Raw genomic sequence first — 20,298 nt, forward strand, 5'->3', positions numbered from 1 at the left:
GTTTATTTACTTTATAGATCGAACTACTATTGTATGGTTAAATCACATCTGTTATCAGTTTTATATTTACTTCATACACCACGCACGGATGAGTAGGAGTAGGCCTAACATGCCTTTAACAGAGTTCACTCTATTGCAGACATTAGGACTAGATCCCTGGGTCTGGCTGGGTTTCATTCGCATTAATCCCAGTAGAGTGGAAGCCTCTGCGAAAAGATCGTGGTCAGTGTCCTTCTTTCCGTGACTAAAACACACACACACACACACACACACTTATTCACAGAGTTTGTCTACTGTTTCCCTAAGTCGTATATATAGACGGGTCAAAAATATACCTATTTTCCTAAGGACCTACTTGTAAAATCAATCTGTTTTAATAGGTTGTTATTAATTTAAATTTCTTTCCCTGGATGAATAAAATTGTTTTAACTGTGAATCGAAATTGTGTTCATGTCTGTTATCTTGCCGATAATTTACCACTGGTTCTTCGACACTCACCGCTTCTATTTCTTTAGAAAATCTATTTAAGCTACCAAGAAAAGTAAAGAACACAAAAGTGGAAATGTTGAGTTCTTGCATTTATGTCCTCACTCCTAAGATGCACCCACCATTTGCAATAAGTGAAGTAAATTGGCTTCGAAAGGAATCGAAACCAAATATCTCGGTTGCCTTATAGTATTTTCTATGCGAAGTGATATGAGCAAGGGAGGCAAATCGGGATTTCTAACACGTAGATTGTCTCAACTTGGTTGTGTTTATCGCTGTTAATGGATTAACGGCTGGATTTTATTACCATTATTTCCTTTAAAAAATACTAACAAATAATAACTAAACAACGAAATGATCGCTATAACTTTGTATTTCTGTTCAATTTTTGTCACCGGGTCAAACGCTTTAGTTTGACCATTTAGAGGCCATGGACTGACGATGCGTGACGATGTGAATGTTCCGAGTCCTCTCCGCGCCCCGCCTTTCGCGAGAGCGCATTGTTTGACCGTATTTCGCAACAGTTCAGTTAGTTTTTCCTTCTTAATAATTGTTTTGGTAAACCAACACAACCTCCCCCCACCAAATGCTACACAAATGAAATGAATATTAAAATATTTTTTAAAATATTTTCTTTATCACAATATCATCATCATATATATAAACCCCACAGAAATACTGTTCAATGTTTTTCTTCTCAATAAAATAAGTTCTAATTTTTACAACTTAAATGTTCAGAAAAATGAATAGTCTGGGATAAGTAATACCCTGTTACTCATTGTTTTATGGGGATCTTTGAAGATTTCATGTTATAGTCAGTCATATATAAAAAATAATACCAGAGTGTCATTATCCGCTTCTCCCTCTCTCTCCATGGGTAGATTGAAGGGTAAACACAGGATACTAACAAACCCAGTCAATTCTAAAATTTTCAGCATTGCTAGATCAATTACACTGGGTAACAAAAAAACAAAAAAAATGATTGTCTGCTACCCAGACAAATGGTGCTGTACTAAACTAAATCGAGTACTCTGATTCTGAATCTGAACTCAGAATTGCTGTAGCACATCAGGATTTTGAGTTATGTGCATAGTTATATATTAATACTATATTAATATCAGGAATAGTTAATATTTATACACCACGCACAGATGAGTAGGAGTAGGCATAACATGCCTTTAACAGAGTTCACTCTATTGCAGACATTAGGACTAGATCCCTGGGTCTGGCTGGGTTTTATTCACATTAATCCCAGTAAAATGGAAGCCTCTGCAAAAAGATCGTGGTCAGTGTCCTTCTTTCCGTGACTAAAACACACACACACACACACACACACACGCACACACACACACACACACACACACACACACTTATTCACAGAGTTTGTCTGCTGTTTCCCTGAGTCTAGGTGACTGTCATGGTACTTAGTATATTTATGTTAAGGGGATATTCACTTTCTTTTTGCTATGTTCAGCTCAGAAATGTTTGAGATACTTGTTCTTGCGCTTATGCATCGTGCTGGTCTTTGGTTATAGGAACCAGCAGTAGTCACTTATCACGTGTGGCTTGAACCAGCTTTGATACCTCGTTTCCATTCTCAGATATGTCCTGGTGGAACCTCTCACCATGTGCATCACTAATGGCACCAAGATTCGTTGGAAAAAAATTGAGATGAGAATGCAAGAAGTGCATTTTAAGAGACATTTGGCATCCCATTCTTTCATTCACTGTTAGCATGTTGTTTATTAAATCAGCATAGTTTTCGGCTCTATGATTTCCAAGAAAATTCTGTACTACTAACCCCAGCCTGACCAAAGCCTTGTGAGTGAATTTGGTGTATGGAAACTATGTGGAAGCTCATCATGTATGTATGCGTATATACATACATGTGTGTGTGTATTTGTCGACCACAACTCCTTGACAGCCAGTATTGGTTTGTTTACATCATCATCATCATCATCATCGTTGTTTAACGTCCGCTTTATATGCTAGCATGGGTTGGATGATTTGACTGAGGACTGGTGGACCAGGTGACTACACCAGGCTCCAATCTGATTTGGCAGAGTTTCTACTGATGAATGCCCTTCCTAGCGCCAACCACTCCGAGAGTGTAGTGGGTGATTCTCCATAATTTAGTGATCCGACAAAAGAGACTGCAAGAACAAGTACCAGCCTTAAAAATAAATTCTGAGACTGATTTGTTTGGTTAAACTCTTTAAAGTGGTGCCCCAGTATGACCATAGTCCTATGATTGGAACAAGTAAGAAGTAAAAGATCTCTTGCTAATTTATTCAATGTGTGCCCTGTTTATTATGACAATAATGCTGTTTTTCAGAAAGATTTGCTTGCTATTTTTAGCAGATCAAGCAATTATATAGAAGCAGTGTTCTACAACCAGTATGCCACTGCACACTGGTGCACCACGAAACAATGCTAGCTGTGCCGCTGTGTAATCTGAATATTACTTTTTTCCCTATACTTTTAGTTATAATTTTAGTTCAGGTGTTCCACTGAATTTTTAAAAGAATATAAGTTTACCACAAGTGAAAAAAGGTTGCAGAGCACTGATATAGAGCAGCAATAGTGATACTCGATTAGCACCAGACCCAAGTTTGCTTCCTAACTATGCAGTTTCAGAGTCTCGAGTTCAGTGCCACTGAATAGCACCTTGGGTCAACCAAAGCCTTGTACTTACATTACAAGGCTTTAGTTGGCCTAAGGTGATGACAACTGAAAGAAGTCCGTCATGTATGATTTGTTTGTGGTTAGTGCTTGTCTGGTATTTAGGAATGCTACTTACTATGCTAGTATCAGACAGTGTGAATGAGTGCTCAACACTGCATTGGTAGATAAGTATTCTTTATTTGTGGATTAACAAAGAGATACAAACACACACTAGCACACCCATACGTGGGTGTGTTTATGTGCATGTTTATGTTTGTGTCTTTTTATGTTGATATTGCTTGATCATTGCAAATGAATGTTATTCATTTCCAATTTTCTGTGAAAACATATGTGGCTATAGGGAAATATTACCATGCTTGTAAACAGGTAAGGATTGGTGACACGAAGGGTATATCTGGTTGTAGAAAATCTGCCTCAATAACTCCATAAGACCCATGAATGATGATGGTGACATTTAGGTAACTTAAATTTCCATTTTAGTCTTAGGGATTAAAGCATTTTTTTACAAAGAGATTTCATCAGTGGGCAGTTTCATATTTGAACAAGGGGGAAATGTCAATTGTGGGTGAAGATTTTCTTATATAGTTTAGACAGTGTCATGTGACAACTTGCTGGGGCAGCCTGCTGGAGCCTAGCAGCAGGTATAAAAAGGGGAATTTGACATGACAATCAGTCAGACGCTGACACTTGTTGATGCTGCATCGAAGAGGCCAGGGAATAGAAGAAAGAAGACATGCACCCAACACCAGAGCTGAAGACACCTCCGAAAGGTGGGGCCCCGCCACGACAAAACGGTAGAGGAGTAGGGGCCGAAACCGGATGTGGTTCCTCCTGATGATGCCTTCAGCTAACTGGATCCTAATCCACCAAGGGAAGGTATGTCGGTAGAAAGTAATTCAACAACGCGGGTTGATGAACCGTAAGACGTGTGGCCAGAACCTCCTGGAAAATAACCATAGCGAGGGACATTCCACAGTTGAATTAGAACAGTCACAAACAGTGAAAGAAGACATGCACCCAACAACAGAGCTGAAGACACCTCCGAAAGGGGGTGACCCGCCACGTCAAAACGGTAGAGGAGTAGGGGCCGAAACCGGACGTGGTTCCTCCTGATGAGGTCTTGAGCTAACTGGATCCTATAAAGGAGCTGTTGTGGTAGCAGACCACGAAACATGGTTGAAATTCCTCCTGATACAGGAGGCTCCTGATACAGGAGGCTCCTACCACTCTGGAATTTGAAACTTCCCACTATTATCTTTTATTGTTTGTGTATCTTTTTTTGTTGTTTTGGTGAGGTGAACTGACTCTTCTGTAGGACACAAGAGTTGAGATATAGACTCAAATCTGCTGTAGATTGTTAAAGCCAGGACAACTGTTTGAGTAGTAATTGCTGTTATGACTCACTGTTTATATAATAACAATTTCTTATATCATTTTATTTTTTAAGTTGTATTCTAGGAAATAAGAATGTCTTTGCTAAATTTACTTTAATTTATAGAAAGTTTCCTTTTTGTTTTTTAACTCATTTTTATTTGTCTCTCAGTTTCTTTCTTTCTTTCTACTTTTTAAAAAAATATTCCAGTCAGTTTTTGCTCACATATGTTACTTAAGTTTCGAATTTCAATTTTTTTCCTTCTTTTTCCTCTAGGAAAGTATGATGACTGGCCGGAAAAAAGTTGCCTTATTACCCACTTCCAGGTGTGATGGTGTATTGCAGCCACAGCAGCAGCATCATCATAATCATCACCATCACCATCATCATCACCACCATCACCACCATCATCACCAGCAACAACTACAACAGCAGCTACCACAGCAGCACAAAAAAGTTGTCATGACTCGGAAGAACCTTGTTGCACCCAAACAGTCTTCTATGGATTCTTCCCTCCTTCGGCCAAAGAGGAATATTCAAGTAAAAAATTTGGTGAGCTTCATTTGTGAATAATTTTTCTAGACATTTAAACATTTAAAAACACACACTTTCTTGTTTGTCTGATTCTTAAAATTTTAATTTCTTACATAAGCATGACGCCTAAGGTTCTTTTTTCTTTTAATGAAAGGGGATTAGGGAAATTAGGATACACATGGTTTCCTCCAAGAGCATTAGTGGTACAGTCCCAATTACAAATGGAAACCAGATTAAAGATTTAGCTTATCAAGAGTTTGTTACTATTCTACAGGTTTAATATTAGTTTCAAATTTTTCCCAGGAGAAGGAGTTAGTCGATTAAATCCTTCCCAGTACTCAACTGGTACTTCTTTTATTGACCCCGAAAGGAGAAAGGCAAGGTTGAACTCAGAATATAAAAACAGTTGAAATGCTGCTGAGAATTTTGCTTGGCATGCTAATTATTCTGCCACCTCACTGCTTTCTACAAGTTTAATATTAAGAATATTAAATTTAATTTCTTAGAATAAGGTTCAGGTTGCTATTATTCCTTTGTAATTGTATTTTAATTCTGTAATCTAAACTGAATACTGTATGCCCTATTTTGATCCCAATTTCTTTGTGAGATGTTAATATAAGTGACTAATGAGTCATTTAGTGAAAGTGTTCAATGTTATAATAAATTATCTAAAGTTAGTTATAATTACAAGATATTTTATTTAGGTTATGAATTGGTAGATTTTGTATCTTGAAAAATTTCTCGAAAGTTATGACTCTTTGCTTAGTTAGGGAGCATGCATATGTGTGTGTTTGAGTGTGTGTATAGATTTCAGATTTTGGCACAATGCCGGCAATTTCAGGGGTAAGTTGATCAAACATCGACCCCAGTGCTCAACTTGTGATTATTTTGTTGACCCTGAAAGGATGAAAGACAAAGTCATCCTCAGTGAATTTGGACCCAGAATGTAAAGATGAACAAAATACTGCTAATCATTCTGCCAGCTTGCTGCCTTATATGGGCTACAGATTAGATGTGTGGTTGGTGCAAGGTCCTAGCCAGATAGAAGATGGTTGATAAGTTCATAAAAGCAGAGAGATAGACTAAGAGTAAGTCTGCTAGAACAGAAGTTAGTCATTGGTATACTTAAGTGATGGAGAAGCAGAAAGTAGAGATTTGCTCATGTCTTGCAACATTAGGATCAGAACCATGAGGTATTCTGTATTGTAAGATTGTGATAGAGAAAAATTGGGTTGAGAATAATAGCAGTCAGTGCATATGTCCTTGCCTTATCATTGATAAAAAGAAGAAAAATCTTATTATGAGAAGTTGCAATAGAGAGAGAGAGAGAGAGCATTTCCCAAGTAAGCTCAACAGAAAGACTAGCTTATGGTTTGACAGCAGGGAAGGCAGGGAAGGATTGCTGGATGTAGTTACTGAGATACTGAAAATATTAAGCATGGAGAGATATGTGCTGCTCATGCACATAGCCAGATGGTGTAGCAGTATCTTCATTGACTGTTACAAGGATAAAGGAGAGACTCTAGTTAGAGTAAGTTACAGAGGTATCAAGTTGATGTCTAGGTTATGAAAGATATTGGAAGAGTCACAGCATAACTAATTAAGATGAGAATTAGTCTGGATAAAATGCAGTTTGGCTTGATGCTGGGAAGAGGCACTTCTAATATTCTCTTCCTCGTAAAACAGTCGGAGAAGTTTTTAATGAGGCATATACTGCTGTATCTAGCACTCATTGACTTATAAGACTTTGTTCTTAATCTGATGGTCACTAATCTATAGTTAGGTATATGGCAATATAAACTAATGGAGGCTTCATGGAGGCAAAGTGGCTGAGTTCCTTTCGAGTGTTAGGCCTCACAGAGGCAATGACTCAGACCTTTGGCATTATGTTGCGCTTGAGAAGAAGACCCATCAAGCTGAGCAAAATTGCAGTTGTGGCAGATACTGGTGTCATGCAAATTGGCACCCATGCTGGTGGCATGTAAACGCACCCCAGTGTCATGCAAATGGCACATAAAAGCACCCGTTACATTCTCTGAGTAGTTGGCATTAGGAAGGGCATCCAGTCATAGAAAACCATGCCAAATCAGACTGGAGTCTGGTGCAGCCTTCCAGCATGCCAACCCAGTCAAACCGTCCAACCCATGCCAGTATGGATAACGGACATTAAATGATAATGTTGATGATGATGTGTATGTTGGTGTATAGTGAAATGAAATAGATTTAGATTTCAGGCAAGGAAGCCCTACATAGGGAGTACTTGATGTTGGTTTCTTTTCAAAATTTCATATATCAAGAACCCTAGTGCTCCCGTGGGAGTTTACGTATGGGGAAAATTGTTGTTTAATCCCCTTATATTTGTATACCTATAATCAAAAGCATTCTAGCTGTGACTAATCTTTTTGTATTTTTTTCAGGTATTGTGTATCTAGGCTTATATTAACCAATGGGTTTTTCCCTTTTGTATGGCATGCATATGGGCCACAGAAGGGGTGACAAAGTAATATGTATTTAGGTTTATGTGATGTTTGTATTTGTGGAGGAAAGGTGATTTGTTGGATCAGCCCTGGGTTATATTTTTTGTGTTTTTTTGGTGGAAAATGTTAAGTGTTTTATTGTGTGGATGGTTCGCAAGCTACATTTGTACACAAAAGGGAAAGGAGTCATCTTGCCTGTGATGTTAAAAAACAAAAACGCATAACATTGAAAAATTGATCTTCATGGCATTTAAACTCAGAAACAGAGGTACAAATTTAAATACTGTTTGGTATTTTGTCCAGTGCAGTGCATTTTTTTCCTGCAACCTCACTCTAAAAAACAGAATAATAGGCACCCTATATCTTGACTGACACATAAATTACCTTATCAAACCAATTGCTGGCAGAAAATAAATAATAATAATACTTGTCAGTAACTTTGTCAGTGAACCAGTTTATCCAACAGTAAACTGTGATTCTTAACCCAGAAAATTGTTTAAGTAGAACTTTGATGCTGGCTGAAAAGAAAGCAAGTCATTTCTGTCTAGTCCTCCTTGGTCATATTTATCTTATTTAATTTAGCTGAGGTTAACTATAGTTCACCAGACCAAAAATTCTCATGACCTAGTTACTTACATGTGAGACTAAGGTTTTTAAAAAAATGTTTTTCTTGACCTGAATAATAATGGCAACTGGTGTCCATGTCTTTATATTCTCTCTAACCATTATATATATAATATAATATAATATATGATGATGATGATGATATAAATATGTGCATATATATATATATATATATATATATATATATATATATATATATATATATATATATGTGATCTGGATTCTTGACTGATGAGAGAAGGCTGTGAATGACCTGTCCTTGTTTTTTGCTGTCGTCTTTTTGTTGTTTTTCCTGTCTGTCTTTGTATCTCTGGATGTTTTATTGTTGTCTGTTGTGCGTTCTTGTTCCATTTTGGGGATTTATATATATATATATGCGAGAGAGAGAGAGAGAGAGAGAGAGAGAGAGATGTGTGTGTGTGTGTGTATATATATATATATATATATATATATATATATATATATATATAATAGAAGTTAAAAATGCAGTAAGAATAGTTAAAAAATGTTTTTTTAAATATATTTAAAGATTTAACCAGTTTCAATGTTATCAGTGTAAACTGTGAAACCAGTTAAATATAGGTAGATATCATACAATATTGATAGACTTAGATGCTCCAACTGATTTCATCATATTGTTGAATCAAGTAGATGACATACTCATTGTATTAATCTGCAAGGTGGCTGAGTATTCCACTGATTCATGCCAATAGTGTAACACAACACACACACAAACGCACAAAAGCTTTCTGGTCCTTTATTTGAAATGGGTCTTTTCTTTGTATAATATCTATCCTCATTATTTTTTTTTTCCTGACTGTGTGCATTTGGTTTTTGTATGTTTCCTTTTCACTTTTAGATATTTTACCTCATGTCATTCTTCAGTTAATTATTTTCTCTAGATTTATTTATTATTTGCCTTATTATGAACATAGGATGGATGGACTTGAGAATTTTAATGTTTAACTGCTTTAAAAGTTCAAGTAGTGGGGCATGTAGCTAACACATTTAATGTAATGCATCAAATAATTTAAAAAAATTATATTATGTCTGTCAAGATGAAAAAAGAATACACACTCACAGAGAGACATCATGCTGGTGCTACATAAAGAGCACCTGTGCTGGTGCCACATAAAAAACATGACTGGGGTCTGGTGCAACCCTCGGGCTTGCCAGTGTCACAATATCAAGGTATGGAATAACACGCGCGCACGCACACACACACACACACACACACGCACATGCAACGGGCTTCTTTATACAGTTTCTGTATACCAAACCCACTTAATTGATTACTTCTGGCAAAGGAAGGTAAGGGAAACAACTCTGAAATTTAAACTAATTAGAATTATATTGAATGAGGCCTTGGGGTTGATCATTAACTTTGGCAAGTGCAATGACAATTCCAGACATGCTTCAATGTTATTAGACTTCCACAACAAAATGTAGTTTTACTATCCACTTAACTGTTTGTTGTGTAGTGATTCCTGGGTGCCCCCTCTCCACAACTCTTTTTGTTACTATACTTCCACTTACATACATTGCCTTTATTTCTGTCAGTTTTGAAAATAATGAATTTACTAAAAGAGCTTGGTCATTATTAAGCTGGTGCTCAGAACAAACTAACGCAGGATTTTGATGGAAGATTCTAATTTAGAGCACTTTAAATTAGGAAATTTGTATCGCAGAACCAGGGTGGTCACAGGTAAATTAGTATTAAAAGAGTTAAAGGTGCTTGCTTGAGTAACTGAAGTGTTAGTGTTATTCCACAGTAACTTCATCGTCATCATTGTCATCATTTAACATCTGTTGTCTATGCTGGCATGGGTTGGACAGTTTGACCAGAACTGGCATGGCTGCTACAGCTGGATGCCCTTCCTAACATCAACTACTGTACAGAGTTTGCTGGATGCTTTTATGTGGTACCACATAGGTGGTTTTACATGACACTGCATGAGTGCTTTTACATGTTGCTGCATAGGCACTTTTATGTGTTGCTACACAGGCTTTTACACATTGCTGCATGGGCTCTTTTATGTGTTGTCACATGAGTGCTTTTATGTGTCGCTGCACAGTAATCTAGTGACATAGTAGTCGACTACACTTTCATCCTAACTCATCATCATCATCGTTTAACGTCCACTTTCCATGCTACATGGGTTGGACGATTTGACTGAGGACTGGCGAATCAGCTGGTTGCACCAGGCTCCAATCTGATCTGGCAGAGTTTCTACAGTTGGATGTCCTTCCTAACGCCAACCACTCTGAGAGTGTAGTGGGTGCTTTTTACGTGTCACCAGCACGAGGGCCAGTCAGGCGGTACTGGCAGCAGCCATGCTCAAATGGTGTTTTTTTTTTACGTGCCACCTGCATAGGAGCCAGTCAAGCGGCACTGGCAACAACCTCACTCGAATGTTTTTTCGTGCCACCAGCACAAGTGCTGTTGATAAATTAAGTACTAGGTATGCATCAGTTTGGTTATCTGTGCCACTGTAAGAAATCAATATATTTATTATATAGCTGTTTACCTGAGATGGTTGGACTCTGCATGTTTATGATGATCATGTTGCAGTAAAACAGACAAATATGCATATATGCACACACACATGCACATATGAAATAATAGAGGTCCTTTGCAGGACCGGCCCTAGGGTTGCTGGCACTCCAAGCTAGATGAACTTTGGCATCTACAAGCTGATGGTCGTGGAAATTTCCTTCTCTTTGTCACACATCCTCCATGGCACCCTGAGCAACTGCCTGAGTTTCCAGTTCCTTGAGCCAGCCCTGGTTATTTGCTCAGGAACCCATTTTTGGTTTTGCTGTTGCATCTAATATTGTTTCAGGTTTTGGTCAAAAGTGAATAGTATGGAGGAAAAGGGGGTTAGTTGATACTACTAACCTTAGTATTGAACTGATACTTTATTTTATTGACTCTGAAAGGATGTGATGCAAAATTGAGCTTGGTAGGATTTGAACTCAGAATGTAAACAATGCTGCAAAGCATTTTATCCTATGCCTTAACAATTCTGCCAGTACATTGCTTTAAAAGTTTTGAATTTTGGCGCATGGCCAGGAATTTTAGTGTAGGAGTAGGTTGATTATATCGACCCCTAGTGCTGAACTGGTACTTATTTTATTGCCCCTGAAAGGATGAAAGGCAAAGTTGACCATAGCGGAATTTGACCATAAAGAGTTGGGGAGAAATGCCTCCAAACATTCTGTCCAGCACACTAATGATTTTGTCAGCTTTGCCTTGGCAGTAATATTAATCATAATATTTACCAGAGGAATTAAATGATTAGGAGAGTCAATACTAAAGTGGTGGTGGCATTGGCTATGCTGCTACTGTTGTTGTCATTGTGTGTGTGTGTTTGCCCTTGTTCTAATTACATAATTCATCGTTCTGGGTCAAAACCAGGACTGATTTTTACCTTTCATCCTCTGGGTAGGAGTAGTAGGTAGGTAGGTAAAATGAACAATAAAAGAACTAACTAGTGCCCATAACAAATCAATGTGGGAGCGATTATATTTACTACATTTGTTTTCCTAAAAATAATGCTTTTGTGTTTATGCAGTGTGGGGAAGAGAGGGGTATATTCAGATATCGGAAATAAGGATTTCTGTGATAAACTCACTGCAAACTAAACCCATTGTTTAGTTTTCATGACTAGTTCCTTTCTTTTCATTCAGACCACTTAATTTTTTTCCCTCTCCTTCCTTTACTCATCTAAATTTTATATGATTGTGTGACATTCATACCGTTTACATGCATGTAAAAAGTATTGGTATGAGTGTCACACAGTCTTAATATTTCCTTTCATTCCTACAAACTGAAATGTTGCGAAATTGTAAATTAGATATTTATCGCATGTGATTCCAATACTAAGTAAATAGAGGCAGGAGGTATGGCTGTGTATTTAAGAAGCTTGCTTTGTAACCACTTGGATTCTACTTCAGTCCCACTGTGGCACTTTGGGTAAGTGTCTTCTAGTATAACTCTGGGCCAGCCAATGCCATATGAGTGAATTTGGTAGATGGAAACTGTGTAAAAACCTGTATGTGTGTGTGTGTGTGTGTCTTTGTCACCCCCACCTGCTTGTCAACTGGTGTTGATTTTTTTCTTTATTCTTTTATTCTTTTACATGTTTCAGTCATTTGACTGTGGCCATGCTCGAACATCGCCTCAAAGAGTTTTAGTCAAATAAATCAACCCCAGGACTTATTCTTTGTAAGTCTAGTACTTATTCTATCAGTCTCTTTTGCCAAACTGCTAAGTTACAGGGATATAAACACACCAACATTGGTTGTGAAACAATGATGAGAGACAAATACACAAAGACACACACACACACACACACACACAATGGGCTTCTTTCAGTTTATGTCTACCAAATCCACTCTCAAAGCTTTGGTTGGCCCAAAGTTGTAGTAAAAGACACTTGCCCTAGGTGCCACACAGTGGGACTGAACTTCAAACCATGTGGTTGGAAACAAGCTTCTTACCACACAGCTAAAATATTTACATTTTTACAATTTAGCAAAAGAGATTGATGGAACAAGTACCAGGTTTTAAACAAAAACAGAAGCACTAGGTCAGTTTGTTTAATCCTTTAAAAGCAGTTCTCCAGTATGACCACAGTCCAATAATTGAAACAAATAAAAGATAAATACATTGAATTTTCATGATCAATGCCTCTATCAATGTAAGATCAGTTATATTAACATTAATGGATTTTTTTTTACCAACTTAGAGGAGGAAGGGGCAGTGCCTATGTAATTCTCTGAGCCTCTGAGACTGGTATGAAGAAAAGACAAAAGTTATTCTCAGTGGCCTCTGCTAAAAATACCTAAAAGAGAAGTGGTGGTGTGGAGCCAGGCAGTATGTTAAGTCTACCACCTAAGAGCAGAAGTTTTCTCTCTGACAAGCTTCCACTTATTCTTGTTGTCATCGTCATCGTCATCGTCATCATTTAACATCCATTTTCTACACTGGCCAGAGAATTACATCAAACTTCAAAGTCGGCTCTGACATGGTTTTGGTGGCTGGATGCTCTTCCTAATGCCTACCATTTTACAGTGTGTACTGAGTGTTTTTTTATATAGCACCAGCACTAGTGAGGTCACCAAGTGATGCGCATTGAACTGAGGGAGTAGTAGTATTAATAGAGATGGCTTTGTGCAAGGTGATGAGAGGCTAAATTATGATAGAGGGACATATATGGTTACTCCATTTGGAAAAGAAAAGAGATTGTGGTGAAGACAGGTTGACCTGTGGTTAAAATAAAAGGCATTTATTGCTCAAGGTTCTGCTCTGTACAATTAAAGCATCTCTTATCTGACAACTGACTTGGTAGACACCCACAAGATTATACACCATCTTTCCTACAACAACTTTGGGCACCTTTTTGAATTTCATATGTCTCACACTTGTGCACATCTCTAAGATTGTCAAGAAGGCTGAGAGTGTCTTAGCATCACCCAGTAAGACCTTTGTCATCCACTCTCCAGCTATTTATTTAAAGCTGTATACGACTATGGTATTTCCACACTCTCTGAGTTTGCATCATCAGCCTGGAACCCCTATCTTGGTCGGCATGTCAATCTACTGGAAACTTTTCAGAAACATGCAACCAGACAAATATCCACAAGGTAGCATCTACCTTACTCTAAACATTTTGCTTACCTGGGCAGGGATACATTAAAGCTCTGTTGTCTGGCAACTGACTTGGTAGACATCCGCAAGATTATCCACCATCCTTCCAACAACAACCTAGGGTACCTTTTTGAATTACAAACTCAAAAAGCAACACAGCACTCATGGTTTTCGGAAACAGTTTATCATAAACTATCTGCATCAGTTGTTCACTGTTGGAACACTAGATCCTTCAAAACTTCCATGCTTCCTGAAATTCGTCAACAGTACACCTGATGTGCCCCACTTTTTTTTAAAAATGATTCGTTTATTGTTCACTTCCTGTGCATATTCTATGTACAGTTTATACACTTTTGGCTACTTTTTCTGGTGAGTTGTAGTGCATCTGAACACTGTATACAATAAATTCATTACTATTAAGCTTGAAATCACATAACTGGGAGGGGCGAGAGGGACGTTGTGATGTTTATTTTTTTACAAGAGGCATTAATGGCCAGTCAAATAAAATAGTCACCTCTAATTATCAAACCTGGGTCCAGTAATGGAAATAGGTTTAGGGACTAGGAGTATGTTTAAAATCTGTGAGGCTGAGGTTGGGAAGGTTAGCTGCTATAAGCCCCGACCCACCACTCCTTAAAAGTAGAAGTAAAATAGCTTAAGAATAAGGAGATGTCATGCCTCTGTGTACCCTTTGCCTGTTTTCATTGTTCTCTTAACCAAACACCTTTAGTTTGGCAGAAGCTTACAACCTATGTTACTGTGATCACTACTCACTAAGACAAAGAAATATATTGAAATAATTTGTTCTAATGAGGTAATTATGTGGTCATTCTATCTGCTAGAAATAGCAGCCAAATCTTCCTCAAATCATATCTTACCATCTTAAAAAATATGGACAATGTAGTTCTGGATGACAAGACAGTTTACTTCTGGTTAAATAAGACAACCACTACCACCACCACCAACAACAACAGCAGTTTGTTTCAGTGGGATTACTGACTAACTGATGAGTGTTTTGTTATGTAGCAGTGTTAAATGCAAATCCTCTCTATTTCTATATTTGTCTGTCCCACTAACCTAAAAGACAGAAAAGGATAATTTCATTGAAAGTTATGTCTGTCAGGTATTCATCAGTTATGTATATGGACCATTGTCATATAGTGCCAAATCTTTTATTAGATCTTAGTCTCTCTCTCTCTCTCTCTCTCTCTCTCTCTCTCGCTCTCTCTGTATATATATATATCTATTTATAGATCCAGTGTTATACAATATAGAACAAGCCTTGTGAAGCTGATGAATTTTCTGATATAAAGAGTTTTGCATTGCTTCATAGTGTGGTGGTCTATACAATGTGTCTGTTGTGTTTGTCTCCAAATCAGCTCCAATGAAGTAGACTAATGATCAAGATCATTCCTTCTATCAGTAGCTCATCATTTTGCATACGTAGGACAAAATTTCCCATTGTATCTTTCCTTCTTGTTTGACTGTTGATATATGAGATTTAGTTGCTATTTCTAGCAATCATGAAGAGCAGTGGTTCCCAAAGTGAGCAGTATTGCTGCCCTGGGAGTGGTGGAAAGTTCCAAGGGGATATTGAAGAAAGGTGGGGGCAATAATGGGGTAGCGATTCATGTAAAATGTGGGGCGATAATTGGGTAGCGATTCATGTAAAAACAACAAAATAATGGGTTCGTCAGGTTAAGTTTTATTTGTGAAATACAGTTGCTTTGAATTTGCTTCAGAAAGAGGTCTATGTTTGTGATGGTTAGTTGGGGTGGGGGTGCTAGGAACATAGTCAGGGTATCAAGGGGGTGGCAGCCTGAAAAAGTTTGTGAACCACTGATGTAGGGGATACCTCAAGATTGGGAAGCTGTATGAGATTTGATATTAAGTGGATAATTTATTGGATTATAAGTTCATGGATCTTGGGTTCAGGTCCACCGCAAATATTTCCTTGTAACTTAGGCCATGACAAGACGATATATACTTCAGTTCTCTGTCTTTGTGGGGAACGGATATTAAATGTTCTAGAAATGTCATAGACTGGTATCATATCTTGGAAGGAAGGTGGTGGTGATGGTGGGGAATTAAACAATGGTTTTGGACCATTGTGATTAGAAAAAACTAGTTGGAGTAGGCATTTGGACCAGGCTTCTGCTGGCAGATCTGGTCTAAATGCTTGCAACTAAGAGTGGATTCTGTTAAAGGCATCCATAGCCAGGTGACCATCACCATTAGTTGAGGCAGTGTTTTATGCCAGTGAGAAAAGCAATTTGATGTACAAAAATGTAGTACTATGTTTGCTGAACTATATTTATCACACTCTAAATGTTGACAGAAATATCGTTAAATGTCTGAATGAATACATACATATTTAGTTTAGTAACATCTTTAGAGAATGATTTACACAGATATCACAGTGATATAGTTTCTCTCTTGTATAAATATGTTTGTGTTTTGTTATTTGAGAAAATGATTTACATAGATAATACTGAATACATTTGAGTGTAAGTTAAATTTCACAGGGTATCCTTTACCACAGATATCACAGTAATGTAGTTTCTCTCTTGCATGAATAGGTTTGTGTACAGTTAGCATATTTCTGTAAGATATACATGTTTTTTCTGATACCAACCTTCTTAGTTGACTCTTACAACATGGGATATCTCTTCTTACAAACCAGGATACATATAGTGTGCTTTGTGTGAACAATTGTATTAAATTTATGTTGTATTGTATTGTGTGTGTGTGTGTGTGTTGGTTGATATAATAGCCATGAGCTCAACATACTGAGCAATTTATCAACAATATTATCATAAATTCAAATCTTACCACACCCATTGTATAGTCTCAGAGCAAGGGAGAAAACTCTGCGTTGCTGTAGGCATACCAAGGTCATTGGCACTGTCTCTCTGACTAATTATTAATTAACTGGCTTCTATTTAATGGTTGAGTAGTTATCAAACAGATGGGCATCCACCTGTAAAGACAATTCATCACAATGGTCAAATACATGCTGGCTTTCATTCCATTGTGTTGCTGTATTTTGAATACCTCATTTAACATTGCAGCAGTTCAGTTAGTAGTAGTTACTGGAAATAAATAGCCAGATCACCTTGGAATGAACAGCCATAGCCCTGTGTTGACCATTTATATTGGTTCACAAGGTCATTGGATACTGCATTGCACAAGACTTTATTGGAAAGAAAATTTTCTTTCCTATCAACATTAAGCCATCGACATTAAGATGATGATGATGATGATGATTGTGATTTATTACAGTTCATTATTTTGCAGTCTGTAGTGTTAGATATTAGCTATTAAATTATGTAATTTCTAAAGAAAGTCATGTTATTCAGAACATTTGTGTGTGCGTGTGCATTTGTATGCATGTACACTTCCTTTTTCTTTCTCTGTCTTATACACACACACACACACACACTCATTCAAGTTTAAAGCCAAAATCTTAAAAGTAATGAGAAAAAGATTTATTTTTTTTGCGAAAGAAATTCTAGGAACAAAAAATAAATGAAAATGTTTTGATAACTTTTTACATTATCAGGATATTTAAAAATTGATATGTGATAAAATAATATATATGTCATATATATATATATATATATATATATGTATGTATGGTTGAGTGAAAATTTATAAAGAATTTTTATGATTTCCCTCTACCACCAGTTACAAAAACAAAAACAACTCAAAACATTTTTGAATAAACTGCTTTGTACAGCTGGGAAAAAATAATTGGTTAACTGTTAATATCTAAGCCTTATAGACGATGATTTGAACAAAAGACAATAAGGGTTTGTAACTGAGTTCTAATTCATCATTTGTATTGTTAATGTTCTCATAGAATGTATGAAAGTCACAACATCCCCTGTTTTTCTTTTTCTGTATATATCCCTTCATTTTATTTTAGAGGGAACATGTGACAGGTGTAGACTCAGTAAGATATGCGAAGCTAAGTAAAAGCATGGTTGTTTTGGAATACAGCCTCATCCCCTGCAACACTCTCCAGCAGAACATCCCTAATCTTGTGGGCTTGTATGTGTTGGGGCCATGTCAAAAGCACTTGTGTTGGCGCTGTGTAAAAGTACCCAACACACTCTGTAAAGTGGTTGGCGTTAGGAAGGGCATCCAGTTGTAGGAACCATGCCAAAACAGACAGGGAGCCTGAACAGACCTTCACCTGGTCAGCTCTCGTCAAACCCATGCCAGCATGGAAAACGGACGTTAAATGATGATAATGATGATGATGATATGTTGGTTGGGTGGTTAAGAAGTTTGCATCACAACCATGTGGTTTCAGGTTCAACCCCACTTAATGGCACATGGTCAAATATATTTTACTATAGCCCTAGGCTGACCAATAGAGCCTTTTCAGGGAATTTGGTTGATGGAAACTCTGTGTGTGTGTGTGTGTGTATGTGTGTGTGTGTGTGTGTGTGTGTGAGTGTGTGTGTGTATGTGAGAGAGAGAGAGAGAGAGCACATCAGTTAGTGACACACCTTAAAACCCAACACATGTTGTAGAAAATGAATGTAAAATGCTGGGCTTACCAACCAAGTTGCATTAACTGGATTTAAGAACTATCAGTCTCTGACATTGTTGGTCTCTCAAAAGGCATAGCTGTTGTTGTTATTGTATAGTCACTGAGTGGCCAAACTTATGACACTTACACTTAGTCAAATGACCAGGTCTGCTCCTGATATCTCATCTCTGACATGTAGTGGTTTACCATATGAAGTAATGGGTGAGCCTATTGCATAATGTTGTATAGTCCCAGGTCAGCTTAAGTGAGCTGACATATAATCAAAGATGTTCCAGCTATTACTATCCCTTGTTTTGTATACCAGCAACTTTATTGTCTGATTGTACCGTTCCCTTTTTCAAGATAATAGGGTGTAATTTTAAGGAAGACCAGGTAATTCCTAATTGGATGACAACTACACAGAGTTCGTTCATTGGTTCTTTGCATTGTTTTCTTTTTTTTTTACTGTTGAAGTTCTAAGGGGCACTATTTATAGGATAGGAAGAGTTGTTGACTGAATTAACTGCAATTTCTTACTAGTACCTATAATGGTGACCAAACAAGCTGAAAGTTTGGTAGTTCCTCTCCAGGCGGTAGCACTGCTTTAGTGTTGTAAAGAAGGGACAACCCAGTCACCCTAAGATTTAGCAGCGATGTAAAATAGCTTTGATTACTAGCTGTACTAGTATTTTAGTAACTTGCTGTAGTAACTTCTACTCCTTGTGTGTATATAGAAAGGAGAGGGGTCACCCCTATCAAGTTAATTTATTTAAGATCAGTTATATTAATTCTTTCATGGTATCCCTATAATCCAGTGGGATAAGACACTCAGGTCAATTTTTGTAGAGAATAGCCTTGTAGCTCATTGTATCCACCTCATTGGATTACTGATGCTTGTACTTATTTTTATCTCCAATAGCAGAATCAGTGAACTCAGTTCAAGTCATACAGTCCAACACATTCCTGTTTCTATTTATTCACTACCATATCTTTACTTTATCATATCTTACAATAATAAATTAAACTATCCTTCTATGCATACAATAACAAAGATGAATTGCATGTAATTCATAACAATTAAAATCAGATTTAAATATTTATTCATTGATCTAACATGTTATTCTCCTCACTCATTAAGAATGATCGATAAATTAGCTTTTGTTTTGACTACAATAAATATGATGACCTGAAGCAAATTGTGTTCCTTACTCTCTGTGCAGATGCATCCCTGGGTAATATGCATGTGATAATGATAACATTAGTACTCTGGCACAAATGTTTAGGTCACAGGTGAAAGTTTACAACTATCAGCTCTTGCATATAAGTTTTCAATTTTTGCCTTCTTGTTTTGTTTTCAATGCAGGAATATAATATAGTTGATAGATATACTGTTGGCACCCAAATTATCTTCCTTAAAAGTATCTGGCAAACAATGTTATAGTTATCTAAAACAAATTTGTTATTTGAGAAATACAGCTGGTTGAGTTAATATGGTGTCACTTTAGCAGGTAATGGCTCTGGTTCACAAGCTTAATTCTCAAATAGTGCCATCCACCTAGGTGAAAGTAAATGTCACAGAGTGGAAACAACTCATTGCTCTCAGAACTAATTAATGATTTCATGGCCAAAGCACTTGCCTCTCTTATGGCACAGTCTTCATCATCATCATCATCCTCATCCTTTAATGTCTGTTTTCCATGCTGGCATGGGTTGGATGGCTTGACAAAAACTTACTACATCAAGTTCCACGGTCTGTGGTCTCTGGCCTTGCCAGTTTCTGTCAAGCCATCCAACCCATGCCAGTATGGAAAATGGACATTAAATGTTGTTGATAATGATGATGAAGACTGTGCCATAAGAGGAGTAAGTGCTTTGGCCATAAACTCATTAATTAGCTCTGAGAGTGGTAAATAGGTGTAAATAGGCA

The 20,298-nt window shown here is 37.3% G+C and overlaps 1 protein-coding gene across 10 annotated transcripts in view; it reads left to right on the top strand.

Annotated features, from left to right (window-relative positions):
- The window catches only part of LOC106878978 (uncharacterized), a 198,143-nt gene that overhangs the window by 113,144 nt on the left and 64,701 nt on the right, over window positions 1-20,298 (top strand). For all 10 annotated transcript variants that reach the window (XM_014928353.3, XM_014928354.3, XM_052966146.2 and 7 more), the window contains one exon: window positions 4,820-5,095. In XM_014928353.3, coding sequence (XP_014783839.2) covers window positions 4,826-5,095 — 270 coding nt within the window. In that variant the 5' untranslated portion in view covers window positions 4,820-4,825. The remainder of the gene's footprint in view (window positions 1-4,819; window positions 5,096-20,298) is intronic.

Source organism: Octopus bimaculoides, chromosome 1, assembly GCF_046866305.1.
Source record: "Octopus bimaculoides isolate indiv1 chromosome 1, ASM4686630v1, whole genome shotgun sequence".
Lineage (NCBI taxonomy): Eukaryota > Metazoa > Mollusca > Cephalopoda > Octopoda > Octopodidae > Octopus > Octopus bimaculoides.